The 27,674-nt window shown below is 43.7% G+C and overlaps 1 protein-coding gene and 1 long non-coding RNA gene across 7 annotated transcripts in view; one reads left to right on the top strand and one right to left on the bottom strand.

Annotated features, from left to right (window-relative positions):
* LOC118144365 (uncharacterized) overlaps positions 1-5,053 on the top strand; it is a 126,141-nt gene extending 121,088 nt beyond the window's left edge. The window contains exon 3 of the long non-coding RNA XR_004729140.2: positions 4,761-5,053. This is a non-coding gene — a long non-coding RNA (uncharacterized LOC118144365). The remainder of the gene's footprint in view (positions 1-4,760) is intronic.
* The window catches only part of CCDC60 (coiled-coil domain containing 60), a 216,865-nt gene that overhangs the window by 66,660 nt on the left and 122,531 nt on the right, over positions 1-27,674 (bottom strand). For 3 of the 6 annotated variants that reach the window (XM_035257788.2, XM_035257790.2, XM_078337409.1), the window contains 2 exons: positions 10,750-10,920; positions 3,795-3,902 (listed from right to left, as the gene is read on the bottom strand). In XM_035257788.2, the coding sequence (XP_035113679.1) occupies positions 3,795-3,902; positions 10,750-10,920 (279 nt within the window). The other 3 variants (XM_035257787.3, XM_035257792.3, XM_035257789.2) reach the window with 3 other exon arrangements.

The following is a 27,674-nucleotide window of genomic DNA, read 5'->3' as shown; positions in this document are numbered from 1 at the left end:
AGCCATTCCAAGCACCCCATGCTGATTGCCAAGGGCAAATCTGGACACAGGTTTCAGGCATTGCACTTGCTGCCCAATTGCTCATTAAAAGCTGTGGGGCATAGCCCAGTCATCTAAGAGGGAAAAACGAGGGGCTGCTTCTCATTCATAGAGACCACCCCTTCCTTTTTTAAAGATAAAGGTCAGTCAGTCTCTTCGTACATGATTGAATTGATCCCTACACAGTCGATTTGGAATTAGCCACTTTTGGGATCAATCACACAGGGATTGAAGGGACTGACCAGGCTCTGATCCATGTTGGCTGATATGACAACTGAGAGCTTGGGAATTACCAGGCAGAGCCAGCCCTGGTGCCTTTTGATAGACTGATTACAACAACACCATCCCTCTCTGCTTTGAACAGTTTGGGATGTGACTTTGCTGCTTCCCCCATCAAGAAGTGAAGTCTTTCCCTATACTCCCTGTATCTAGGCTGGCCTGGTGACTTGCTTTGGCCAGCAGAATGTGGTGAGAGGGAGCCTAGGTAATGGATAGAAAATGCAATAACCATCACCAACACCATCATCATCACCATCTTTTCCCTCAAGGGGCTTTGGATACTTAGGATCTTGTTCTTGGAACCCTCTCTGTTGCCATGTGAACAAGTCTGAGTTCACTTGCTGGGTGTTGAGAGACATTCAGCATCTCACCCATGTCACCCTGGCCACCAAACAACCAACCAACAGACTTGAGAATGAGGCCATTCTAGATCAGCTGACCTCCAGCTCACCCATCAGCTGGGTGTACACACATAAGCACATCCAGCCAAGATCAGCCAAGCCAGCCTGACCAGCAGACCTGTAGGCTTGGGAGCAATACTAAATGGTTGTTTTAAGCCACTCCATATTGAGGTGATCTGTAATACAGCCATACCTTACAAATACAGTCATCAAATGCAGCCAGAGCCTTTGAAGAGCTCAGGATAAGAAAAGGCAGCCTTCAGTCCTGGACAGGGACTATAGCAAAGTATAGCCAGTGGGCCTGCCACTTTGGTTTTGTAAGTAAAACTTTATTGGCACATAGCCACATCCATTGTTGTAGTTTTCATTCTACAATAGCAAAGTTAAGTGGTTGTAAGGGAGACCACCTGGTCAGTAAAGCCTAAAATTTTTACCATCTGGCCATTTAAGGAAAAGATTGCTGACCCCTGTTCTAATGCGAATGTAAACATCCACTGTGATACTACTAATAATACTAGCCTATGTAACAAACCTGGTATAAAGATCTGACTTAGCTGTCAGGAGATCAAGATTTCTGTTATAAATTTGCAGTTGCAAAAATGTGTAACCAACCCAAATGCCCATCAATCAACCAGTGGATAAAGAAGTTGTGGTGTGTGTGTGTGTGTGTGTGTGTATATATATATATAATATATAATATATAAAAATATATAATATATATAATATATAATATATATAAAATATATAATATTATATACAAATATATAATATATAATAATATATTAATATAATATATATTATTATATATTATTTATATATATATTATATTCCAATAATATATATATTGGAATACTACTCAGCCATAAAAAGGAATGAATTAATGGCATTTGCAGCAACCTGGATGAGGTTGAAGACTATATTCTAAGTGAAGTAACTTAGGAATGGAAAACCAAACATAGTATGTTCTCACTCATAAGTAGGAGCTAAGGTATGAGAATGCAAAGGCCTAAGAATGACACAATGGACTCTGGGGACTCAAGGGGAAAGGGTGGGAAGGAGATGAAGGATAAAAGACTACAAATTGGGTGCCGTGTATATGGCTTAGGTGATGCGTGCACCAAAATCTCACAAATCACCACTAAAGAACTGACTGAAATAACCAAACGCCACCCGTTTCCCCAATAACTTAAGGAAATAAAATCTTTTTTAAAAAAGATTTCTGTGATGAGACTTCTGGCAGGTTCTTCCCCCTTTCTGGGCTTTACTTTTCCCATCTGACATTGACAGAGGATGAGTGAGAAACCCTCTCCATCTCTTCATAGCTGATTTCAGTAAACCTCAGTGGCTCAAACCAAATAAATTGTGGATGGGGCTCAGGGATATATATGCATTATCTGAAACATTTCCTCCCTGCTCTCCCCCCCAGTCCCAGATGATTTGGATGCAAGGGAAAGCCCACTGATTCTATACCAATTGGTTCAGGAAGCCTTGTCCATGGAGACATGACCAGAAGTGCAAGAGTATATTCAAGACGTCATGAGAAATTGCAAGGCCTATTTTTGCAAGGCGATGCTTTAAAAGCATCAAGCTTAGGCGCCAGCTATGTTATAATCTTAATACCAATCAAAGAGAGGTAGGAGGAAAGTGGGATGGGGTGGAGTGTGATGGGCTCATTAATGACTGAAATATTAGGGAGGGACAATGATGATGGTGATGATGATAATGGTGGTAGGAATGATGATGATGATGATGATGGTGCTGGAGATGATTTTTGCATCTTCCATTCATGCAATAAGTGCTCTAATTAGTGATTTTCTTTTGTTGCCATCTTATCCTATGATTTCACTCTTGCATTCTTTTATTCTTCACATATAGGAAACTTGGCTTGCCAAATACATTATGGGCTCCTTAAAGGCAAGGCTTTGAGATATACTTTCTGTGTAGTGTGTGGTGATGAAAGCTTGGGCTCTGCAGTCAGATCGACCTGAGTCAGCAACACACTGACCTCTGTGACCTTGAATAGGTGAATATATGTCTCTGAGCTTCTGCTTTCCCATCTGCAGAGAGGGGATAATGATCCACCTACACAATAGGAGGCTGAGAGGACCGAGTGAGATAATGGCTACAGAGTGATGAGGAGTGGCCATTATCACTGCGGACACTGTAGGAGCCTAATAAATATTTGACAAATGAGCAGACAGAGAAGTCTGGAATCATCGTATCACAGCTCTAAATGAATCCATTGCCCTAAAGCAGTGGTTCTCAGTGTGGAGTGTGTGTGTGTGTGTGGCGGGGTGGGGCCTCATCCAGTTTTGCCCCCGGGGGACATTTGGTAATGACTGGAGATATTTTTGGTTGTCACTGCTGGCATCAGGTGGGTAGAGGATGCGGCTAAGCATCTTGCATACACAGGACAGCCTTTCAAAACAAAGAATTAATTATTTCTCTCCAAATGTCAGCAGTGTCAAGGCCAAAAAACCCTGCCCCAAAGTCAAAAGCTTATATTTCTGTGCCTGAAATCTTCCAGCTGAAAAGTGCTAACTGGTGAAAGAAAAAAAGTTGGGCTTGAGATTCTTTGGAATAGACACAATGGGAACAAGATGTCAAGATTTTCTAAAGCAGAAGTGTTCTTTGGAAGGTTGATTAGCTCCTGTTGCACCATGCAATGATGAGTTCATGTCTCAGGTCAGAAAACTGGAGGGGCTTCTCTGGGAAACAGCTCCTTGAGTCTTGGGGAAAATGTGTCCCCTGAGCACAGGCTGAGATGTTGTCGCACACACTCGACGAGGGCTGTAGACAGATTTTATCAGGCTTTGCAAACTATTTGACATTAGAGTGTCTGGCTTGGTAAGAAATGAAATGACTCAGTCCCAGCTGATTCGCCACTTAGCTGTAAACCACGGTGTCTACTTTCCGTTATTTTTATATGCCAAATAGCTTTGCCAGCTCCAGGCTTCATGTCCCTTTCAAGAGGACAAAGGAACAGCTCCTGACATGACAGCTCATTGAGTCATTTCAGTTCGGCTTCAATTTATAAGCTAGCAAAGCAAATGAGCCGGAGGTGCAACTACTTACATATGAGCCTCGGGTAGCAAGGGAGAAATGATGCAGCTGTGGATGGGAGTGAATGGGTGACGTGTGATTTCAGCTCCCAGCTTCTTCAGCTTCTCGTCATCATAGGTGCTGAAGGGCAAGCAGACAGAGAAACAAAGTGAACAACGAGCAGTAGCTTTGAACACCTTCTTCTCTCACCAGGATCTATTTGGCAGATATGACTGGGCACTTACTATGTATCAGGCAAATAACTCCTGCCAGAGGGATGAGAGTTTTAGATGCAGTTCCTTAACAGAGCATATAAAAGTCCCTGCCCTCATGGAGTATATATTCTGCTAGAAGAGCCAAGAGAATAAACAAGATAAATCATGTGGTATACTAGTATACCGTACTAAGGGTTGGAAATGTTTGTTTTAAGGTCCAGACAAGAGATATTTTCAGCGGTGTTCTGGAAATAGCAATTTAATACCATATTTAGGTATGTTTTTCTTCCACCATCACAGCAGAACAAATCATTTCCATTATAGAAAACAGGGTTTGTTGGGGGAAGGGGATTTGTCATGCTTGAGTCATAGGAGATACATATTTTGTTGTTGTTGTTGTTTGTTTGTTTGTTTGAGACAGAGTCTCACTCTGTCACCCAGGCTGGAGTATAGTGGCGCGATCTTGGCTCACTGCAACCTCTGCCTCCCAGGTTCAAGGGATTCTCGTCCCTCAACCTCCCAAGTAATTGTGATTACAGGTATGTGCCACCATGCCTGGCTAATTTTTTTGTATTTTTAGTAGAGATGGCCTTAGCCAGGCTTGCCTTGAACTCTCATCCTCAAGTGATCCACCTGCCTTGGCCTCCCAAAGTGCTGGGACTACAGGTGTGAGACATCACACCTGGCTGCAGGGTATATAGTTTTTGTTCACAGCCAACTTCAGTCCACAGACATGTTTTAACTAATCCACTCTTTTTCTCTCTGTCTCTGTGTGTGTGTGTAGTTGAATCAACTGTCCACATTTTAAAATTGGGAGATGTCACATAAACATGGAAAAACTTTGGCCTTCAAAAAATGGAAAGTTCTGGCCACTCGGGACCTGTGTTTCTACTGACAAGAATAATGAGCCATAGACTGCTTTGCATGAGGTATGTGCTTCTTGAGTTGCCCCAAACACTAACACCCTTGGTTCCCACTCTCTGCTTTTCTTTCTAATTCATGCCATCTGCCATCTGATGGTCTTTTAGCTTCTGAGCTGCAGTCTAAGTACTTTCATTGATTGGATCATTGACAGGTTCCCTGATTCATTAATTTCTACCAATAATTATTGAACCTCTTCTCTGAGCTGGAGGCTGCCAATACAGCAATGCATGAAAGAGATCCAGCCTTTCCTCTTCTGAAGCTTAGGGTCTAGTGGGGGAGAAAGGCATAACCAAACACACAGTTGTGATAAATGTGCCAAGGGTAGGTGCTTTAACTGCCTAGAATTGTAAATTTGACTGAAATGGAAGCCAGGGAATACTGTACTTCCTTAAGGAAGTGGCAATTTCAAAACATGTCTCCCAAATTTTCTGAAACTTCTCCAATCAAGAGGTAGGTCTATGTTCATTTGGCTCTGTAATCAGCTGGCCTAATAGAGTGTGTCAGAAGTGATGTGATTCTTAGTCCCAGAAACTGGCAACCTCTCCTTCCTGTGTCCTGGGATGCTCACTCATCATTCAGCTGCCATGATGTGGGGAAGCTGGCAGCCTGTGAGGAGGCCCACAGGGAAAGGAACCAAGCTCACGACCTGACAGCCAAATATAGCTTGCCACCCATGTGAGTGAGCTGTCTTGGAAATGGTCCTTTGAGCTTCCTCAGCTAGTGTTTTGTGGAGTAGATACAATCCTTCCCCTCTGAGCCCTACTCAAATTGGAGATTTATGAGAGAAAGAAGTTCTGATTGTCTTGAGTTAATAAGTTTTAGAGTGGGTATTCATGGCAATAGTAACTGTAGAAGTAAATATTGAACTGAAATTTGAAGGTTGAATGGAAATTAACTGGGTAAATGGAGAAGGGAAAAACCTTTCAGCCAGAGGGAACAGCATGTGCAAAGACTCTGTAGAGGAGGCCATGTCATGAGTAAGAAAGTAGGAGAGTGTGGCTGGGGTAAAGGGAGTAAGTGGAGGCTATGAGCTGAGGCCAGATAGGCAAGCCACAGGCTAGACCATTCAGGGCCTTGGAACCCCTGCTCAGACTTTTGTGTTTACCCTAGAGGAATGGCAACCATGGAGGCTGGTAAGCTGCATGCAATTTATATTTTGAAAGATCACTTAGCTTGGGGCTTGGGGAATGGGATGGAGGGGGCCAGTGGAGATGATGCTGGGATGCAAGTTAGGAGTTTACCTTCCTCCTGGGAATTTGAGGACAATCCTGGGGTCACAGTGTTAATGAGAAAATAGGACCAGAATCCAGGTCCTCCAATTTTCACTTCCACTGACTCTTTATTCAACCCTAGAGCTAAGAAAACCACAAACAAATACATGGCTGTGACCTCTTCTTACCGGCTCAACCGTGTCTTTCAGTGGTTTAGGATATGTGGAAATTAACCCAGCTTTTACATCCTTAATCTCTGGTTTAATGTCTTCTCTCAGCCACAATAATAAAACGAATCCTACCCATCATTTTCCCCCCCACCTTTTCAGCTAAATCTGCAGCTGAAAAATGAGGTCACTGAGCACAGTGGGAAAGACTGCTTGCAGGCAGAAATCTTTGGGGATGTGCTTGATTTTCTTTTTTCCCTGCATAGTTTGTCAGACTTAAAGTTTTTGTCTAAAAAATGTATTCTATGGTCTTAGATCCAGAGGGGAGAAAATAATTCCTTTTGCTTTTATGATGCACAAGATCAAATACTTTGTGAAAAAAGTCTTTATTCACTTGTATTTTTGGTACTTTTGTGATTGGAATTTTGTCTATAGACGTATCGCTGTTAGATGTGAGATGCTTTTTAGCTTTCATGGAAATTAAGATTTTTAGCCATACATTTAAGGATTTTAGGTAATTGAGGCTCAGAGAGCTCAAGCTCACTTTATTGCACCATAATAGATAACACTTACTGAGCATGTCTTATAGGTAGGCTCTAGGCTAAGTATCATTTCATTTAATCCTCATAATAAGCTTGGGAGTTTGGTACCATTTTTTTATGTAGGTGAAGAAAAAGGGGACTCAGAGAGGTACAGGGATTTGTTCAAAGTACAACGGTTGTGTGGGGGAAGTCCTAACTGGTTCCAAGGCTTGTGTACTTCACCACCACTACCCTGTCTGGGTATAGACAATCTCCTAATGCTATTTTATAATACTTCCCACCCATGCGTTTGATGGCTACCTTGCAGTAACGACTTCCAGTTTTATTTTAATAAACAGCCTTGTACAGCGCATAGAATCTACCAGATAAGACATAACTAGACAAAAGTCTACAAGAGGAGGGATCTCATACATATTTAAACTTATTAAACTTTAAATAAACCATGTCTCATGCACTGAAACATGGATGGGAGAGAAGAGAATTGCGTTCTATGACCGTGGATAAAAAACTGCATCCAAACAAGTGAAACTTTACACCTGAGCCATTTAAACAGGAAAAGGAGTGTCTTTGGTAGACACCCTCCTTCTCCAGTGCTTGTTGAGTTTGCCTGTCAATCTGAGCATAGCTCCTACAAAAAAAGAGCCATGAGCTCATGCCTTCTCTTTCTTCCCAGGAAAGGCTGCCAGTCTGTCATTAGGAGTATCAGACTCCATGGGTGCCATTGAGCTTGGTCACGAAGGCACAATTTGTGCTGAGCCCAGGGTCTACACAAATGAGGAGTCAAAGAGTAGACTCTTTCCATGATATTCTTGGATCCCAACAGCCATAATTCAGAGGGAGGGTGACTGGAAATATACCAGCTCCGTGAGGTCTTGCAGTCTGGGTTCTCATCCACCACTTGGACCCTTGAGCTTTAAAGAGGTCCAGTTCTCAGCCCAGTGAGGTGGCTCACGCCTGTAATCCCAGCACTTTGGGAGGCTGAGGCAGGTGGATTACCAGGTCAGGAGTTTAAGACCAGCCTGGCTAAGATGGTGAAACCCCATCTCTACTGAAAGTACAAAAATTAGCCGGGCGTGGTGGTGGGCGCTTGTAATCCTAGCTACTCAGGAGGCTGAGGCAGGGAATTGCTTGAACCTGGGAGGCAGAGGTTGCAGTGAGCCGAGATCATGTCAATGCACTCCAGCCTGGGCGATAGAGCGAGACTACTTCTCAAAAAAAAAACAAAAACGACAACAAAAAAAGAGGTCCAATTCTCCTCTGACTTGTGAATTGTGCTGCTATAAACATGCATGTGCAAGTGTCTTTTTCATACAATGACTTCTTTTCCTTGTATGAAAATCCCATTACCCATTACCCAGTAATGGGATCACTGGATCAAGTGGTAGATCTACTTTTAGTTCTTTAAGGCATCTCCATACTGTTTTCCTTAGTGGTTGTACTAGTTTACATTCCCCACCAAAAAGAAAAAATACTCAACATTGCTAATTATTAGGGAAATGCAAATCAAAACCGCAATGAAATACCACCTGACTCCTGCAAAGAATGGCCACAAAAAAAAAAAAGATGTTGGCTTAGATATATTCATACAATTTTTTTAAGTTCCCAAGTAGGTCCATTTTGAAGCCACGGTTGGGAGCCATTATGCTAAGGCTGCCTTCAGGAATCCAAACTGCCAGTTCATTTGCTGAAAATGACACAGAAGCCACAACAGGCACCCCCTCTCCTCTGCATCATTTCCCAAATTCTATTCTTCAGAATGTTAATTTAGAGACATGTGAATATGTGCTTCTTATAAACAAGGGTCCTGTCAATGGAATCATATAATATGTGACCAGAAAGGTCTTTGCATTGGGTACAGTGTACACTGCTTGGGTGATGGGTGCATCATAATCTCAGAAATCACCACTGGAGAACTTGTTCATGTAACCAAACACCACCCCAAAAACTACTGAAGTTAAAAACAATTTTAAAAGTGTATGAACAGCTAATACACATTAGAGAGCCTAATATCACTGGCCTGGACAGTGATGTTTTGAAAAACTTGCCAGATGATTCTCATGTGTAACTGGGGTTGCAACAGCTGCTCTGATAGGAGAGTGGCTACAGATACAGGCCAGCTCTTTCTCTTTCTTTCTTTTCTTTCTTTCTTTTTCTTTCTTTCTTTCTTTCTTTCTTTCTTTCTTTCTTTCTTTCTTTCTTTCTTTTCTTTCTTTCTTTCTTTCTTTCTTTTTCTTTCTTTCTCTCTCTTTCTTTTTCTTTCTTCCTTTCTTCCCTTTCTTTCTTTCTTCTCTTTCTTTTTCTTTCCTTTCTTCCCTTTCTTTCTTTCTTCTTTCTTTTTCTTTCTCTTTCCTTCCTTCCTTTCTTTCCCTTTTTCCTTCCTTCCCTCCCTCTCTCTTTCTTCTTTCTTTCTCTCTTTCTTTCCTGCCTTATTCCTTCCTTCCTTCCTTCCATCTTCTTCCTTTCCTTTCCTTTCTTCTCTCTCTCTCTCTCTTTTTTTTTCTGAGATGGAGTCTCACTCTGTTGCCCAGGCTGGAGTGCAGTGGCATGATCTTGGCTCACTGCAATCTCCACCTCCTGGGTTCAAGCAATTCTTCTGTCTCAGCCTCCTGAGTAGCTGGGACTACAAGTGCCTACCACCATGCCTGGCTATTTTTTGTGGTTTTTGGCAGATATGGGGTTTCACCATATTGGTCAGGCTGGTCTCGAACTCCTGACCTCAGGTGATCTGCTGTTCTCGGCCTCCCAAAGTGCTGAGATTACAGACATGAGCCACCATGCCTGGCCTGCAGGCCACTTTTCTACCCTGCCTTTCCTCCCTGGCTGCCTCGGCACTTCCTTTCCATTCTTGATTTGTGCCTCATTCAGTCTGCACAAGCTCAAAGTTTCCCAGGATTTTCTCCACACCAAACAGTGCAGTTGATGGATTTTGGTGCCACTGAGTTTGGGACTCTGAGTTGCTTTCTAACTACTGACCTGAGGGAAGATTAGTTAACCTCTAAGCTTCATTTCTCCATCTCTAAAATGGGGCCAATAGTAGCACCTATCTCAGGAATGTTTTGAAATTTAGCCAAATAGGTGTGCATAAAGCACGCGTAAACATCATCATCACAGTTGTATTTATTGTTGTTGTTGCTCTTATTATATGCATGAACATTTCATAATGGACCAGACTGTTGCCAGTCCTTTTCCAACCAGGGGTAAGTCCTGCACAAAAACAGGAGGCATTTTTTGTGCACCTGCTTTGTGTGGACAATGAGCCAGGCCCTGGGGCTGCAGCTGGGGGTCTGGAACAGAGATACTAACGTGGAATAAACAAACTAGCAAGTAAACACATATTATGGGGTCCTGAAGTATGAATGGGTGCAGGAGGTGGTTGAACTGAAATCCAGGAAATATTGGGAGAGGGCAGCATTTAGTGATAAGTGGAAGATATTCTAGCAAGTACCAGAAAGCGGGGCTATCAAGGTTGGTTGAACCAGACTAAAGAAGGTGTTAGATGTAGCCAGGCATGGTGGCTCATGCCTGTAATCCCAGCACTTTGGGAGGCCGAGGCAGGTGGATCACCTGAGGTCAGGAGTTTGAGGCCAGCCTGGCCAACATGGTGAAAACCTGTCTCTACCAAAAATACAAAAAATTAGCTGGGCATGGTGGCGAGCACCTGTAATCCCATCTCTCAGGAGGCTGAGGCAGGAGAATCACTTGAATCTGGGAAGAGGAGGTTGCAATGAGCCGAGATTGTGCCACTGCATTCTAGCCTGGGCAACGAGAGCAAAATTCCATCTCCAAAAAAAAAAAAGGAGGTGTTAGATGCCAGGCTGAAAAGCGGCACCTGCTCTGAGATAGCTGCCCTCGCTCAACCTAACCAGGCAGGGTTCGCTCTCAGTGGTTGTCCCCAGACCTTCAGTGTCACAGATACTGCACCCACTTACCCCGATAAGGTGTCCCCATAGGGGATTTCTGATATCTTTTTGGCTGGCTGGAATTTATTTATTTCTTCCTCTTTCAGTTTCTGAAGTTGCTGTTGCTTCTTTTTCATTGCACTCTCTTCCCTCAGTATAGCAAAATATCCACGGCCTGTCTTCACGGACTGGATCAGAAAGCTGGAGGCACGCAGAGAAGAAGAGAGAGAGGGAGGGAGGGAGAGAGTGAGTGAGCGAGAGAGAGAGGAAGAAGGAAAGAGAAAGAACGAGAGAGAAAGAAAGAAAAAGAGAACGAGAGGAAAGGGAAAAGAGAAAGAAGCAGGTAGAAATAGAGAAGGAGAGGGTCAGGGGAGGTGGGGGAAGATGGGGAGAGGGAGGGAGGGAGGAGAGGGAGACACAAATTTTAAAAAAAGATGAGTTGACTCTTATTGTCTTGGAGCCAGTAATCTCCCAGCAGGCCCTTGTGCCTGTAGGGCAGGAGCCTTCCCACCTGTAGATTTCCAGACTCAGCCAGACCTGAGTTTAAATTCTGGATCCACCTCATACTGAAGACCCAGTCAAGTCCTTGAATCTCTCTCAGCCTCACTTCCTTCATCATCCCATCACTCAGCAAATATTTATGGAGTGCCCACTCATTGCACCAGGCACTCTGCTAGATGCTATGGAGTGGGCAAAACAATTCACAGCCCGCAGGATTGGATACCATGGGAAGGGGTCAGCAGCAAGGTGCCTGGCATGGAAGAGGGGCTCCTCTATAAAAATCAATGGCATAGCAGGCAATAAAGGGCCTAGGTCCTGGCCAGGACTGCTCTCTCTTTGATTTGCCTAAATACTCACATCTGTGAGCGTGACTGCTACAGAAGTTCACGTACTAATGTGTGGGTTCTTGCTGTGTCAAGCAACATATGTTAGGACGTCATGATTCTTTTTGTGCCAGCTCAACCACTATTTCCTAATCAGATGTCTTGATGCTGGCTTGATGTGAAGACATTCTCAGCCCTGATGGGCTACACACCTCCCTGGGCTTTGCCAGTCTTCACCTTGGGGTCAGAGTTAGCAGCCCTGTGGTGGAGAAAGAGTGAGGCAGAGGTGTCCACATGTTTCTTTCTGTCGGGCTGCCCACTTTGTTCCTAGATATAAATGTTGGTTCTCAGATTCAATGTTATTTATTCTCCCAATTCCTAATAAGCAACCAACATGTGTTGGGTATTGTGTTGACTGTTTGGGAAACTGTGATGAACAAGATATTGGGTCCCAGAGAGACAGAGAGAGAGAGAGAGAGAGAGAGAGAGAGAGAGAGAGAGAGAGAGAGAGAGAGAGAGAGAGAGAGAGAGAGAGAGAGAGAGAGAGAGAGAGAGACATGAAATCAATAAAGCACACAAGCACACAGTAATGGGACTCTGGGCTTTGGGGAAGGGGGCACCCAATTGAGACTAGGGGGAGGCTGGAGACCATTCCTGGAGGAAGTAATATTTTCTTTTCCTCTTTGAGGGTGGCCTCTTCTTCTCCTCTGGTCTCTCGTGCTCAGTTCTGCATGGGAATATTCCCAGCCAGCTGTCATGGCCAGACTCATATGATTAGCTGACCCCTGCTTATTTGCTAAGATGAGTTAAGGTGTTATTAAGAGCATTTCATTTCAGCAGGGGACTCTTACAAATGTCTGTTGGGAAAATGCTGGGAGGTGGGAGATGGAGATTTTTCCAGCAGTTTTCACATCACATCACACAGGTGGCAGCTAAGTGATAACATTTCATTCATTCATTGCTCTGACGGACTTTGGCTGAGAACCTGCTATTCCAGGCACCAGTTCAGGGGACTGGGACTGCACAAAGCAAAAAGATACAGCATTTGCCCCCAAGAGGTTCACAGCGTAATGGAGGAAGAACACCCACAACAGATACTCTCCACCTAAGTACCACAGGGCTATAGGAACCTCGAACAATCTTGGAAAGCTTTCTGGAGGAGGTAGTATTTGGGCTAAGTAGGAATTCACCAATAGGACAAAGTGGGACATGGCATACCCGTGGATGGACTATCAGGTGTAAATGCAAAAAGGTGCATCTGATGATGGCTCCTTAGGGAGCTATAGCTATCTCTAAAACACTTGAGCAAAAGCCAGGCACGGTGGCTCACACCTGTAATCCCAGCACTTTGGGAGGCTGAGGTGGGTGGATCATGAGGTCAGGAGATCGAGATCATCCTGGCCAACATGGTGAAACCCCACCTCTCCTAAAAATACAAAAATTTGCTGGGCGTGGTGGCATGCACCTGTAGTCCCAGCTATATGGGAGGCCGAGGCAGAAGAATCGTTTGAACCAGGGAGTCAGAGGTTGCAGTGAGCTGAGATCACACCACTGTACTCCAGCCTGGTGACAGAGGGAGACTCAGTCTCAGAAAAAAAAAAAACAACAAAAAAACCCTGGAGCACAGAAGGGTGGCTGGAGCTAAAGCGATAGTGCAGGCAGGAAACAGATGGCACAGAGCCTTGGGTTCTTAAGTGAGCCTGGATTTGGGAATTGCTTGGAATGTACCTAAAAATGCTTCAGAAGTCTGCAAATGTCTGAGTTTTCATTAACAACTTTTAAAGCTATTAACACCCACAGCACAAAACATTCTGTGATATACCAGATCAATTCATTTTGTACATTTTTATTGTATCAGCCTTTGTTCACCAATTCTGCAATGCCCATTTTTTCACATCTCAACGTCGTTGACGTGAAACTGTGTCTTACAATCATTGGCCATTCACAGTCACTGCCAACCATGTGGCAGTTGCTTTGCAGTGTCATGGCCTCTATGGGTTTCAATTTGGTTGTTATTCCTGGTAGCCTGACTGCACAATTGCTCCCTCTGGGCAAGAAATCACTGGACCAGGAGTTTGAAGTCTGAAAAGTCTTTTTCTTTGACATATTCTTGTAAAATCAAGAAAGTAGGCTTGGTGCAGTGGCTCATGCCTGTAATCCTAGCACTTTGGGAGGCGGAGGTGGGTAGATCACTTGAGGTCAGGAGTTCGAGACCAGCCTGGACAACATGGTGAAACCCCGTCTCTACTGAAAATATAAAAATTAGCCAGGGTGGTGGTGGGTGCTTGCAATCCCAGATGCTAAGAGGCTGAGGCATGAGAATCACTTGAACCTGGGACACAGAGGTTGCACTAAGCCAACTGTACTCCAGCCTGAGTGGCAGAGCGAGACTCCATCTCAAAAAAAATTTTTTTTTAAAGCAAGAAAGTGCCATTATAAAAACTTTCAGACTTGGGTCTGCAGCTGGGAAGAAATCCTGGAGACAATAGAGAAGCATCCTCTTAAGAAATGTTGCAGAGGACATCGTTGACTCTGAGTGAAAGAGTGATTCTGAAGAGGTGGGCTTTGAATGTGAAGAAGTTAGAGAAATACCTTAACCAATGCATTTCACCTGTGTTTTCCTTTTGGTTTGAACAGAACCTAAAAATAGCAATGGAATATTAAAAAATTATTTAAGTAGATGAAAGGAGCTTTTCTCAAAATTAGGAAATAATATATAGATTTTCAAATTTTATAAAAAATTATAATTTTTGTAGAGATGAAGTCTCACTATGTTGTCCAAGCTGGTCTCAAACTCCTGGCCTCAAGTGATCCTCTTGCCTCAGCTCCCAAAGTGCTGGGATTATAAGCATGAGCCACTGCACCTGGCCTACAATATTTTTACAAAATAAAAATTCTGACCAGAATGATGGCTCATGCCTGTAATCCCTGCACTTTGGGAGGCTGAGGTGGGTGGATCACCTGAGATCGGGAGTTGGAGACCAGCCGGACCAACACGAAGAAACACCATCTCTACTAAAAATACAAAATTAGCTGGGCGTGGTGGTACATGTATGTAATCCCAGTGACTTGGGAGGCTGAAACAGGAGAGTCACTTGAACCTGGGAGGTGAAGTTTGCAGTGAGCCGAGTCTGCACCATTGCACTCCAGCATGGGCAACAAGAGAGAAACTTCATGTAAAAAAAAAAAAATTCTCAAAACCTAAAATGCAATTAAATAAAAAAAATCTTGCCTGTAATCTCAGCACTTTGGGAGGCCGAGGCAGGTGGATCACGAGGTCAAGAGATCGAGACCATCCTAGTCAACATGGTGAAACCCCGTCTCTATTAAAAATACAAAAAATTAGCTGCGCATGGTGGTGCGCACCTGTAATCCCAGCTACTCAGGAGGCTGAGGCAGGAGAACTGCCTGAACCCAGGAGGCGGAGGTTGCGGTGAGCCGAGATCGCGCCATTGTACTCCAGCCTGGGTAACAAGAGCGAAACTCTGTCTCAATTAAAAAAAAAAAATCTAAGTAATAAGAAAGAACCATCTTATTTTAATTGGCAGTGTTTTGTTATGTTAAATTTTTAAAATAAAACAATTCTTTTTATTGTTTAAATTTTTGTGAGTTTTTTGTTTTGTTTGGCTCTTAGTAGCATATCTTAGATTTGACGGTTTAGAGTCAACAGGATGCAGCATTTGTGCTCTTTGTGAATGTTCCACTGGAAGATCACCACCGAACTTTTGCTAAATTTAAACCCTGCTTCTCAGCTCATGTAAGATTTTTTGCATGTTTATGCCATATGTCATATATCCATCCCAGACAGTCAGTTGCAGGCAAGGATCAGTCCTATCTGCTCAGCTCATGTTCTTGTCATTGCAAAATAATCTCTCCATTTCCTTATGTATAAAATTGTGCAAAAGCAAATGAATGGGCAACCTATTATCACTTAGTAATGCCATATTCCAAATCACTTTTAGCCCCTGATTGTCAGTTACAGGTGCTTTTGCCTGGCTTTAATTTCTAAGTTTAGGAATGTGGACAGTTAATAGGAGGTGGAATTCATGTTTAAAACAAAATTGTGCTTCAGTTTTGCTTTTGAGCTTCTGAATCAGTGAGGGTCCTGAAGATGCAAGGGAACTTGATTAAAAGAAAACCATTACCATTTTCAACTCTCTTAACTTCACACATGAAGATTTTCCCCTGTGTAGCACAAACCAAGCAAATGCAGAGATAACGTAGGAGTGGGATTGATGTTGACAGCAACTGCCTTTCACTGGTGGGCTACTTTACAGAGATGGGACGGACTCTGTTTCAGTCTGCTTGGGCTGCTATTCCAAAAATACCATAGACTGGGTGGCTTAAACCACAGAAATTTGTTTCTCACAGTTCTGGAGGCTGGAAGTCCAAGATAAGGGTGCCAGGATGCTTGGGTTCCGGGGAGGTCCCTCTTCCAGGTTGGAGACTGCCATCTTCTCACTGAAACCTCACATGGAGGGAGGAGAGCAAGAGAGCTCTCTGGAGTCTCTTTTATAGGGGCACTAATCCCATTCATGAAGATGGAGACTAATCACCTCCCCCAAGGCCCCACCTCTTAATATCATATTGGGAGGGGGGCTTGGATTTCAATATATGAATTTGGTGGGGGGACACAAATGTTCAGTCTATAACAGACCCTTCACTGAAAATTTGGTTCAGAAGTCAAGACTGATACTAATGCAGGGCAGGCATGCTCCAAATTGGGGCTTAGCCTGGGAGGGTGCTTGGCTTCACCCAGGAAAGAATTCAAGGGTGAGCTGGTAGGAGAAGAAAATAGCTTTACTGAAGAGGCAGGGTTATAGCTCCGTAACTGCTCCCACAGAGCAGGGTCATCCCATAGGCAGTGTGCTGAGAGCAGCAGCTCGGGGCAGTTTTGCAGTCATATTTATACCCACTTTTAATTACATGTAGGATAAGGGGTGGTTTGTGCAGAAATTTCTAGGGAAAAGGTGGTAACTTTTGGGTCATTGTGTCATTGCCGTGGAAAGGGGCAGTAACTCCCAGAATGTTGCCATGGCAACGGTAAACGGACATGGCACACTAGTGGATGTGTCTTATGGAAAAGTGCTTCTGCCCTGTCCCTGTTTTAGCTAGTCCTCAATTTGGTTTGATGTCCGAGGCCACCTCTGGCATTGAGTCCTACCTCCCACCCCAATACAATGCACACACCAAGAAATCATGAAATGGGTTATTACTCACATAAATAGATTTTCTGGGGAGAGCATGGAAGTCTCCCAAGCAGGTCTTAAAACAGCCTGAGAGAGGCCAGGTGTGGTGGCTCATGCCTGTAATCCCAACACTTTGGGAGGCTGAGGCAGGCGGATCATGAGGTCGGGAGATTGAGACCATCTGGCCAACATGATGAAACCCCGTCTCTACTAAAATACAAAAAATTAGCCAGGCATGGTGACATGTGCCTCTAGCCCCAGCTACTTGGGAGGCGGAGGCAGGGGAATTGCTTGAACCTAGGAGGTGGAGGTTGCAGTGAGCTGAGATTGTGCCACTGTAGTCCAGCCTGGTGACATAGCAAACTCCGTCTCAAAAAAAAAAAGAAAGAAAAACCAAAAAACAGAAAACAACAAAAAACAAAACAACAACAACAACAACAAAAAAAAAACAGCTTGAGAGAGCAGAAAGAGCCAGTGGCTTGGAGTTGTATGGTGGTTAGGGGGTAAGGTGGTGGTTCCACATTTGGGCATGATTTGAACTTCCCGTCAGCATCCAAGGAGGGTGCATCTGGGCTTTCTTATGAACTTGCTCAGATACAGGGCAGAAGGGAATGGTGTGGGGGGCTGGGATAGAGTGGTGGGGCTTGAAATTTATCAGTAGCCAAACATCAGGAATGGAGTCAGATTCTTTATTACATGGATAAATCCCAATTTCCAATTTGTGTGTTTGCCTAAATAACTGCGTCATTATCAATCATTCAGTGAAACCATTCAACCAATATTTGGTGAATGCTTATTATGTACCAAGCACTATGTGTTGAGGATGCAGCAGTAAACAAAACAGCTGCAGAGTTTCGGCCCTTGTGAGCCATATTCCAGAGGGTGGAGATAGATTCAAAACAAAGAAGTGAACGGTACCCAAAATGCCAACTGCTATGGAGGAGCAGAGCAGGCAAGTGGGAAGAGTGACTGACAGGGATGAGGGGTGTCAGTGTATTTAGAAAAAGATGAGCAGTGAAACCCTCACCCAGAAAGTGATGTTTGTAGAAAGATGTGAAGGAGGTAAACCATGCAGATACTTGCGGGGGGAAGAGTGTTCCAGTAGTGGGAACAGCATGTGCAAAGGCTCTGAGCAAGTACACTTTTAAACTAAGAAAAGTTTAGTTTCCATTGAGTAAAATATTATGTGAGATTATATAACACATTGTGTGCTACCAAAATATTGGCTTTGATTGTTTTAGAAATTGGTGGTGTTGATGGAAATAAAACCAAACTTGGTAAACTATTCCAAGGAGGTTTATGCCAATATGAATGGCCTGGCCTGGAGAAAACACAAACCTAAGAAGCCTGAAGTGGCCCAGAGACAGTCAGAGTGCAGCTGTTTTATACATTTTAGGGAAGTGGAAGTTACAGGCAGAGTCATACATTAATACATAGAGGTGTTACACTGGTTTGGCCCAAACAAGGCAGGATATCTTGAAGCTGAGGCCTACAGGTCATAGGTGGGTTCAGAGATTTATTCAATTTGTAATTAGCTAAAAGGACAAGAACTTTGTTCAAACACTTGGAGTCAGCAGAAAGGAAAGCTGAAGTTCTTGGGGGCTGGACTTCAATGTATGAATTTGTCGGGGACACGACTGAATCCATAGCACCCACATTTCAGGATCCAGTAGGTTGCAGTTTCTGTACATCATCATGAGACGTTTTACCAGAGTTGGGTTGCAAAAGCAAGACAATACATTGGGTCAGAGCGACCTGTGGTTCTGCATGACTTAATCCTTGTCCAGCGTAGTAGCTTTAGGTCCTGTTTATAATTTGGTATCTTACTGTCACCAGGAGTCAGTTTCATCAGTCTTCTGATCTCTGTTTTAACGTTAATGTTGGTCAGCTGTTGTGTCTAAATTCCAAAGGAATGGAGTATAATGAGAGGTGACTGACCTCCCATCCTGTCATGGCCAGAACTCAGTTTATAAGGTTTTTCTGGGGTTCCCTTGGCCAAGAGGGAGTCCACTCAGCCAGCTGAAGGGGGATTAGGATTTTATTTTTAGTTTACGGTGTTACTTAAGACTTGTTTGACGGAAAGGTTCTTCTCTGGAGAAGGAAGGAAAGAAAGAAGGAAGAGAGGAAGGGAGGAAGAGGAAAATGGAGGGAAAGAGGGAGGAAGGAAGGATGGATGGAAGGAAGAAGAAAGGGAAAAAGAGAGGGAGGGAAGAAAAAAGGAAGAAAGTAAGGAAGGGAGGGAGGAAAAAAGAAGGGAAGAGAGGAAAGAAGGAAGGGTGGGCTGTATCCTAAGCTGGAAAGGTAGGGAGAACCATGTGACAATGATGGTCCAGGCACCTGCTTCTCAACTCCTTTACTCCAGGATCCTACTCCAGGAGGCCATAGACTTTACCATTCGAATTAAGAAGCTTATTTCTAGTAACTCCGTCTAACATCTTCATGTGCAGGGCCACAGGAACAAAGCTGTAGAGGTCCCTCTCTGCCACTTCAATGAGGCTTCTCAAGTGCTCCCAGTGTACACTTGAGATGCTGCAAAGCATTCACACAAAAGCCCTTTTTAAGGTGAACGAGGCACTGTTGGGATTTTGCGTCCGCAGTAGACCTTAGTGCTTCTTACCAGCAGTTTTGTGTCTCACCTTCCCAACGTCTCCATTTTTGGGCACGTGTGTTAACTTATTTATCCTCACAATGACTCTATGTTATGGGTGCTATTATTGTCACTTCCATTTGCAGATGAGGAAACTGGGGTCAGGAAAGACAAGGTCACAGAGCTGGAAAGGAGCAGAGCTGAGGTCTGAACCCAAGTGAGAAAGAAGGATCACTGCGGATCCTGGCTGTGCCCTGTGCTGCTTGGTAGAGGGTCAGGATGTTTCTGAATGTGGCTGGTCAGCCTGTCCATTGGGAAGTCCCACCAGCAAGGGCCTTGACCTTGAAGAGTCCATGAGCCACTAGATCAAGGACTAACTTAAGTGGTTTATCACTGACTGGTAGATACCAGAGGTCTGCTGCTGTCCAGATTTTCTCATACATTGGAAGGCTGTCAGAGTGACCTGCTAGGTCCCAAGACAGACTGTGGTCTGTAGGGGCAGAGAACAAAATAGGCACTGAGGCTAGGCATGGCGGCTCACACCTGTAATCCCAGCACTTTGGGAGGCCAAGGTGGGTGGATCACTTGAGGTCAGGAGTTCGAGACCAGCCTGGCCAACATGGAGAAACCCCATTTCCACTAAAAATACAAAAATTAGCCGAGCATGGTGGCAAGTACCTGTAGTCCCATCTACTTGGGTGGTTGAGGCATGAGAATCACTTGAACCTGGGAGACAGAGGTTGCAGAAAGCTGAGATTGTATCACTGCCCTCCAGCCTGGGCAAGAAAGCAAGACTCTGAGAAAGAAAGAAAAGAAAAGAGAAGAAAGAGAGAGAAAGAAAGAAAGTTAGTTAGGCATGGTAGCACATGCCAATGGTACCAGCTGCTTAAGAGGCTGAGGCAGGAGGATCACTTAAGCCCAGGAGTCTGAGAATGCAGCAAGCTATGACTGTGCCACTGCATTCCAGCCTGGGTGACAGTGAAATCCTGTCTCTAAAAAAATTCTGTCTTTTCCTCTGCATCTCAGTCATTTACTTTTCTGTAGTAATTAACAAGTTGGTTAAGATATTTTTTTTTTAACGTATTCATGCCCTTATTCTAAAAAGAACTGGAAACAAAAAAATATTTTAAAGTGAGAAAGGCAGAAGGCAGAAAAAAAGAAAGGAAAATAAAATCAGGCAAGACAAGTAACGAAACTCATGCCACATCATCTGGTGCATAAATTTGGCCCTGAGCATCCTAGTGACCTAAACAAAGAGGAAAACACAATCCTGATGTGATTCCTAATGGCTGTAAGATTTTTAAAAAGCTGTTTAGGAGAGGCTTTCTGGTGCTGCAACTAGGAAGAAGCTCTTTCAAGGCTGTACAGGGAACATACCGTAAAAAGCCAAGTCCGTAACAAACCCCTACATACAAATAGAGTGATAAATGCTTGTCTTATCAATTAACTCCACAGAAAGAGACAGTGCAGTCACTGTTGGACAATTTGAGAAATCTAGCAAGCCAATTTTCTGGTGCAATTTCAGTCCCTCTTCAGGCAAGGCAGCCAGATGTCCGACTGCCAGATCTCCCGGAAAGGCCCGAGTGACAGATGAATGTGGTTGGGGGAGGGTCTGGGCCCTCAAGTCAGACACACCAGTCTATTCTGGGAACTTCAGACTGCGGGATGTTCATTCAACGAGCTTGGGAAGTGCTCCCTTGGTACCACGGAGGCCCATTTAAAAACACTTAATATTTTAGCAAATTCTCATTTAATTCCCTGTATGTTCCCTACATTTTCTTCATCATTATTGCTGAGTACCAGGCTATTTGTGTGAAGGGAGCTGTTTGCAGGGAAGAGCAGTTTTCGTCTTTAAATCCACTCACCCGGGGCCTCCCGCTCACTGCTTTGCACGATGTAAAACTCCCCTGACTAACATCGCACGAGGAACGATGGGGAGTAAAATAATTAAGTGCATCAGGCAAGCAGAGGAAAAAGCGGATTATAAAATGGAAAGTTTTCTCTACCCGATACAACTTCTTCTCAACCAGTGCGTGGGAGAGGGTGCGTTGTTATTATTAAGGAACATATGCTCTCTGTACAGAAGTCTGCATGTGAGCTGACGAGGGAATGATGCTTACTGCAGCAATGGGAGTATTCTCAGCAGGGCTCAGCCAAGAGACGGGAGGGATGGAAGGAAGGAAGCCCAGGCTCCTTTTCCAAGCACCTGTGGACTTGAGGAGCATGTGGGCCATGGGAAGGTGTTAGAGGGGACTGCCTCTGGATAGACTTTTTACTTTCTCACTCCCTTAGGGTAGTTTTAAGCCTCTCTGAATCACAACCTCTTCATCTTCAAATGGGGAAAATAGTAGTTCCTCCTCCCTCAAAGGACTACTGGGAGGATTAAATGAGAGAGTAAAGATAATGAGTTTACTGCAGTGCCTAGTGCATAGGGCTCCATAATGGGAAGCGGTTGTGATGATCCGTCAACTTGCTTAGCAGTCTTGAGAGGGTGGAGTGATTTACAGATGAGAAAACAGTGAAAAGGTTAAGTAAATGATGAAGGTCATAACAGCTGGAATGTGGCCAAGCAGAGATTGGAAGCCAGTAGTGCTGATTCCAGAATTTCTGTCTGAACATATCTATGCATGCTCCAAGCATAGGTATGTTCAGTAGGAAGCTCTAAGGCTTTGAGTTTATGTACTTCTGGGCTGTTTGTTTTGCAGATTTCATCCTAGGCCTGTGGAATGCAAATTAGTGGCTTATCTTTCTCCCCTTTAGAACATGTTTTACCCAATCCGAAGCACCGTCTGTGGCAGATTAGATTTATTATTGAGCAAATATGCTCTTCCTCTCTCATCCCCCACATTCAGGGTTGGGATTTATTCTCCCAGTGTCCAGAACTGGGACTAGGACATGTGTCTCCTTTGGTTGATGGCATATTTGCAGGTATAAATTGAATGGATGCATAAAATGAGCTTTTTCAGTTGGGTCCATGTGAACAAAATCCATGATCTCACTGGACCCAGAAGAGTAAAAACTACATGGAAGACACTTTTCTGAACCCAGCAATTCTAGCCTAGCTCAGCCAAGGCTGGAGCAAGAAAGAAATATGTATTGAAAGTCACTGAGTTTGGGGGAAGCTTGTTATACAGCATCATGATGAAAATAGTTGACTGATACATCATCCATAATAAAATGCACCAATATTTTATGAACCACAAAGAAGAAAACACAAAAACACATGTCAATTAAATTAAGATATGATTTTACATTGCATTCCAAGTTCAGAGATGATAAAATGTACAGAAACTGTGCTTCTTGGACATAATAAAATATGGTATTAAGAAAGAAGTTGCCTCAGACCTGAGAAAGATGGCCTGGAGTAGGACTTGGAACATGATGTAATTAACAGCTCCTTCTGAGAAGTATCTAGCAAATCTGATTAAAATATCTGACCAATTTTCTGATATTTTCTGTGAGATTAGGAGTCTATTCTGGAGTACTGGTTTTACCCATAGTGCTGGCCTGACAGACTTACAACAAGGCTATTTTAACCACTCCTACCTCAGGTGATGCTACCTAGTTCCTTACTAATCAAAGTGTGGTTCAGTAGCATCAGCATCACGTGAGAGCTTGTTATGTAATTGTCTGATGGGTTCATCTTACCTGCTGCACAGATAAAGCTACTTTACTGAGATAGCATTTTACAATAGAGAAAAAGTTTTATAAATGCGGAGTAAGCTAAGTGGAAGGACAACAGTTTATTATTACTCAAATCAGCCCCTCTGAAAATTCAGAGGCTAGGATTTTTTTTTTTTTTTTTTTGAGATAGAGTTTCGCTCTTGTTACCCAGGCTGGAGTGCAATGGTGGGATCTCGGCTCACCGCAACCTCTGCCTCCTGAGTTTAGGCAATTCTCCTGCCTCAGCCTCCTGAGCACCTGGGATTACAGGCACGTGCCACCATGCCCAGCTAATTTTTTGTATTTTTAGTAGAGACAGGGTTTCACTATGTTGACCAGGATGGTCTTGGTCTCTTGATCTCATGATCCACCCGCCTCGGCCTCCCAAAGTGCTGGGATTACAGGCGTGAACCACCGCGCCTGGCCAAGGCTAAGATTTTTTAAGGATAGATTGGTGAGCAGGGGCTAGAGAATGGGGAATGCTAATTGATTGGATCCAGGATGAAACTATAAGGAGTTGAAGCTTGTCTTCTTGAACTGAGTCAGTTCCTGGTTGGGGGCCACAAGACCAGATGAACCAGTTTACTGGTCTGGGCAGTGCAAGCAGGGCCATGGGAATGCAGAGTCTGTAAAATGCCTTGAACCCCTGTCATAGGTTTTATAATAGAGTTGTTATCTATAGGAGCAATTGGGGAGGTTAGAAATCTGTGGCCTCTGGCTGCATGACTCCAGAGCCATAATCTCTTTTTTTTTTTGAGATGGAGTCTCACCCTGTCACCCAGACTAGAGTGCAGTGGTGTGATCTTGTCTCGCTGCAACCCTTGTCTCCCAGGTTCAAGTGATTCTCCTGCCTCAGCCTCCCAGGTAGCTGGGACTACAGGCATGTGCCACCATACCTGGCTAATTTTTTGAATTTTTAGTTGAGACAGGGTTTCACAGTGTTAGTCAGGGTGGTCTCCATCTCCTGACCTCATGATCTGCCCTCTTTGGCCTTCCAAAGTGTTGGGATTACAGGCGTGAGCCTCAGCACCCTGCCATCATTTCTAATCTTGTGGCTAATTTGCTAGTTTTCCAAATCTTCTTTGTTTTAGAGTTAAACTGAATTCCTACTATGGTTATCTAGATCTATGCCCAGGAATGAACAAGGACACTTACGGGATAGAAGCAAGATGGAATTAGCTAGGTCAGATTTCTTTTATTGTCATTATTTTCCTATGTCAGGTTTTTCTCACTGTCATAATTTTTTCAAAGACAGTTTGGGTTAGAATTGTAGAATCTTGGCCTCACCCCAGACCTCTTGAATCTGCATCTGTGTTTTAACAGGATCCTTGTGTGACTCATATACATATTGAAGTTTGAGATGCATTGGTGTAGATACCTTTACCCCACTATTGAAAGAAACTCTCTAGAAAAAAACTCTTCCAATTGCCTTTACTAGAAGGCTGGTCCCCTTCCTGCAAGTCTGAACAAAAACTTTGCCACATGCGAGCAATCAATTACTCTCACAAGTTCTTTAAGATCTCTCGGCAGGCATGGTGGCTCATGCTGGTAATCCCAGCACTTTGGGAAGCCGAGGCGTGTGGATCACCTGAGGCCAGGAGTTTGAGACCAGCCTGACCAATGTGGTGAAACCCTGTCACTACTAAAAATACAAAAAACTAGACAGGTGTGATGGTGGGCATGTGTAATTCCAGATACTCAGGAGGCTGAGGCAAGAGACTTGCTTGAGCCCAGGAAGCAGAGGTTGCTGTGAGCCGAGATTGCACTATTTCACTCCAGCCTGGGCGAGAGTAAGACTCTGTCTCAAAAAGAAAAAAAATCTCTCGATTGGACATTCTTATCTTGAGGGTGCTCTGCCTGAATAAGTCTCCCATTACCTGAGTCGGCCTTCCTCCCAAGGGCCCTAAAGGAAAGTAGGACTGAACATCACCTAAAACAGACTTTCCTGGCCCTCTTCTCAGGAACTTCACAAGAAGCTGCAGAGTACTAAAGATTTGGGAGGTGGCGAGGGAAACTCACGTTCAACCTTTCTATTATGGGGGACATGGGATTAACTACCACAAATCACTGTGTTAAAATCTAACAGCCCAGATGTACTTAAAAAAAAACTTTTAATGGTATTATGGCTCTATATCCAGCTGGTTTTCACCTACATTTTCCATCTCTGCCTACAAGAAATATGGGGCTATAAAGCCAGGAGTGCTTTGACAGGAAAGGCAGAATGACATTAAGATGAACAAACCCTCCCGACAATCCGATTTCAGGGATGTCCTGCTCTTGCGGAAGGGAATTGCCTACATGGGAAATTTTCACTTAACAAATTTTACTGTTTTCAAATAATAGCAAATAAATCAGTTTATTCCCGGTTGGTTGAGGCTGGAGGCTTGGGGAGCCCACTTCATCTGGCTGGCTCAGGCCTTGCTCTGTCAGCTCACCCAGAAGTATTGATTTCGGAGGAGGAAAGGGCAAAAATGATGGAATGAAGGAATCTGAAACACCATCCTTAAGTTCTTGAATTTTCGGGCAACCCATAGAGGCAAATTAATAACGCAGCCCCAGTTCAAAAGCACCAAGCAAATATTTTGCATTTAAATTCCTGCATTAGAATGCCCTGTTTATACAATAACTTAATAAATCTAGCCTGGCTGCCAAATTGACAAGAAGGTGAGAATCATTCATTAAAATGCAAATGCAATTGAGATGAAATTTGGAATACATTTATTACAGTAATTGAACTTCAGTCAACTATAGTCACAACACAGATTTTGAACTGCCTTTCAGACAAAAGGACGTGTTGTATTATTCTCCCCGCCCCCCACCAAGTTAATATCTTTGTCAGCATGCAAATTAAAGCGATTTCCTGAGTGCTAATGATTTGCAATGGAGGATTTCACTCTTCTTTATAGGACAGGATTGCCAGAGATAAAGGTCAACTACATACACAAAAGATTGCTCTGGTAGCATATTGTGTATACAGCAAATTGATTGCAAACATATTCTGAGTGCTTATTGCAACCACATTCTTATTAAATCACATCCGAACATCTCCTTACCATCCCTGGGTCATTTGCTAATTGTAATGCCCAACAATGGGAAATTTGCTGAGTCAGGATTTCACCTCTCAGATCAAAGGTTTCAGATGGATTTCTCTCCTTTATGAATGACTCAGCCCAAAGAGAAAGACCCGTTAATAGATTCCTTTTTATCATAAATCACATGGAAGAAAGATGCTACTGGGACTTTATGATGGCCCAGAAAATTTGACTCTCAGTGGATGAGAAGTTCCTTTAGTTGCTTCAGTTTCACTGTCTCTGGCACTTTTGCAAAATTCTTGGGTCTGGGCAAAGTGCACACATGCACCTAGCAGACTTCCATTTGATTTGGAAGAACCTGGAGTGTTTCTTTGTCCAAGGGTAAGTGTGCTGTCCAGAAATCACTCTAGGGTGGCAAAAACCAGTTTGTTCCAACTGTGGAACAGAGAGATTGTTTGGGTCAGAGGTGTGTAAACCAGAGCAACTCCATCTTGAATGGGGCTAGGTAAAATGATGCTGAGACCTACTGGGCTGCATTCCAAGATGGTTAAAGCATTCTAAGTCACAGGATGAGATAGGAAGTAGGCACAAAATACAGGTCATAAAGACCCTGCTGATAAAACAGGTTTCAGTAAAGGAGCCTGATCTAAAAAGGGGAGGCATGAATAATCCACTCCTTGTTTAGCATATCATCAAGAAAATGGGCAACCAGCAGCCCTTGGGGCTTTAGTTTTATTCCTTTGCTTTACTAATAAACTTATTTGCACTTTACGCTATGGACTCGCCTTGAATTCTTTCTTCCGCGAGATCTAAGAACCCTCTCTCCGGGTCTGGATTGGGATCCCTTTCCTGTAACATCTTTCTGGCGACCATGAAGGGACTACAGTGTGGAAACCCCTGGTAAGTGTTGGGGTCCTGTAACACTTGTGCCTTTTGACCCCTTTCATATTCAGATAATTGATCATGAAGTGATGTCAACTCCATTTTCTGAATATTAGTTTACTCTCTTCCGGTTGCTACTGCCCTAGCTAGAAACCATTGTTTACTTTAGGTAGTTTCCCACCAGATCTTTTCCTTTCTATTGTCCACTTGGTTGCCCAGGGCTTTTTTGAAAGTGGCAAATCTCATCATTCCCATCTTAATGCTCAAAATCTTCTAGTGGCTCTACTGTTCTCAGGGTGAAGTCCAGAGTCCTTCCTTCTCCTCCTAGCGATGTCCTCTAAGATCTGGGATTTATCTCTAACCATCCGCCCTAGCATTCCTTTGCATTTCTCTACCCCCTTGAAATTGCACATGCTTCCCTCCTCTCCTCCCCTCCCCTCCCCTCTCCTCCTCTCCTCTCCACTTTTCTCTTCCTTCCTTTTTTTTTTTTCAGAGACAGGGTCTTGCTCTGTTGTCCATGCTGGAGTGCAGTGGTGCCATCATAGCTCACTGCAGCCTCAAACTCCTGAGCTGCAATGATCCTTCTTTCTTGGCCTCCCAAAGATTTAGGGTTACAAGCATGAACCACTGTGCCCATCCCGTACATGCTTTTCTTCTTTCTGCAGCATCTTCTCCACTGTCTTCACTTGGCTTGATTTCTATTTGTACTTCAAGGTTTGGGTAAAACTCTCAAATGTTGGTCATTCAATACCTCTCCCCTTCTGTCCTCTCAGTTCCA

This window comes from Callithrix jacchus, chromosome 9 (assembly GCF_049354715.1).
Source record: "Callithrix jacchus isolate 240 chromosome 9, calJac240_pri, whole genome shotgun sequence".
NCBI lineage: Eukaryota > Metazoa > Chordata > Mammalia > Primates > Cebidae > Callithrix > Callithrix jacchus.
The sequence above is the reverse complement of the archived record's forward strand: the minus strand, read 5'-3'. Positions and strand labels throughout refer to the sequence as shown.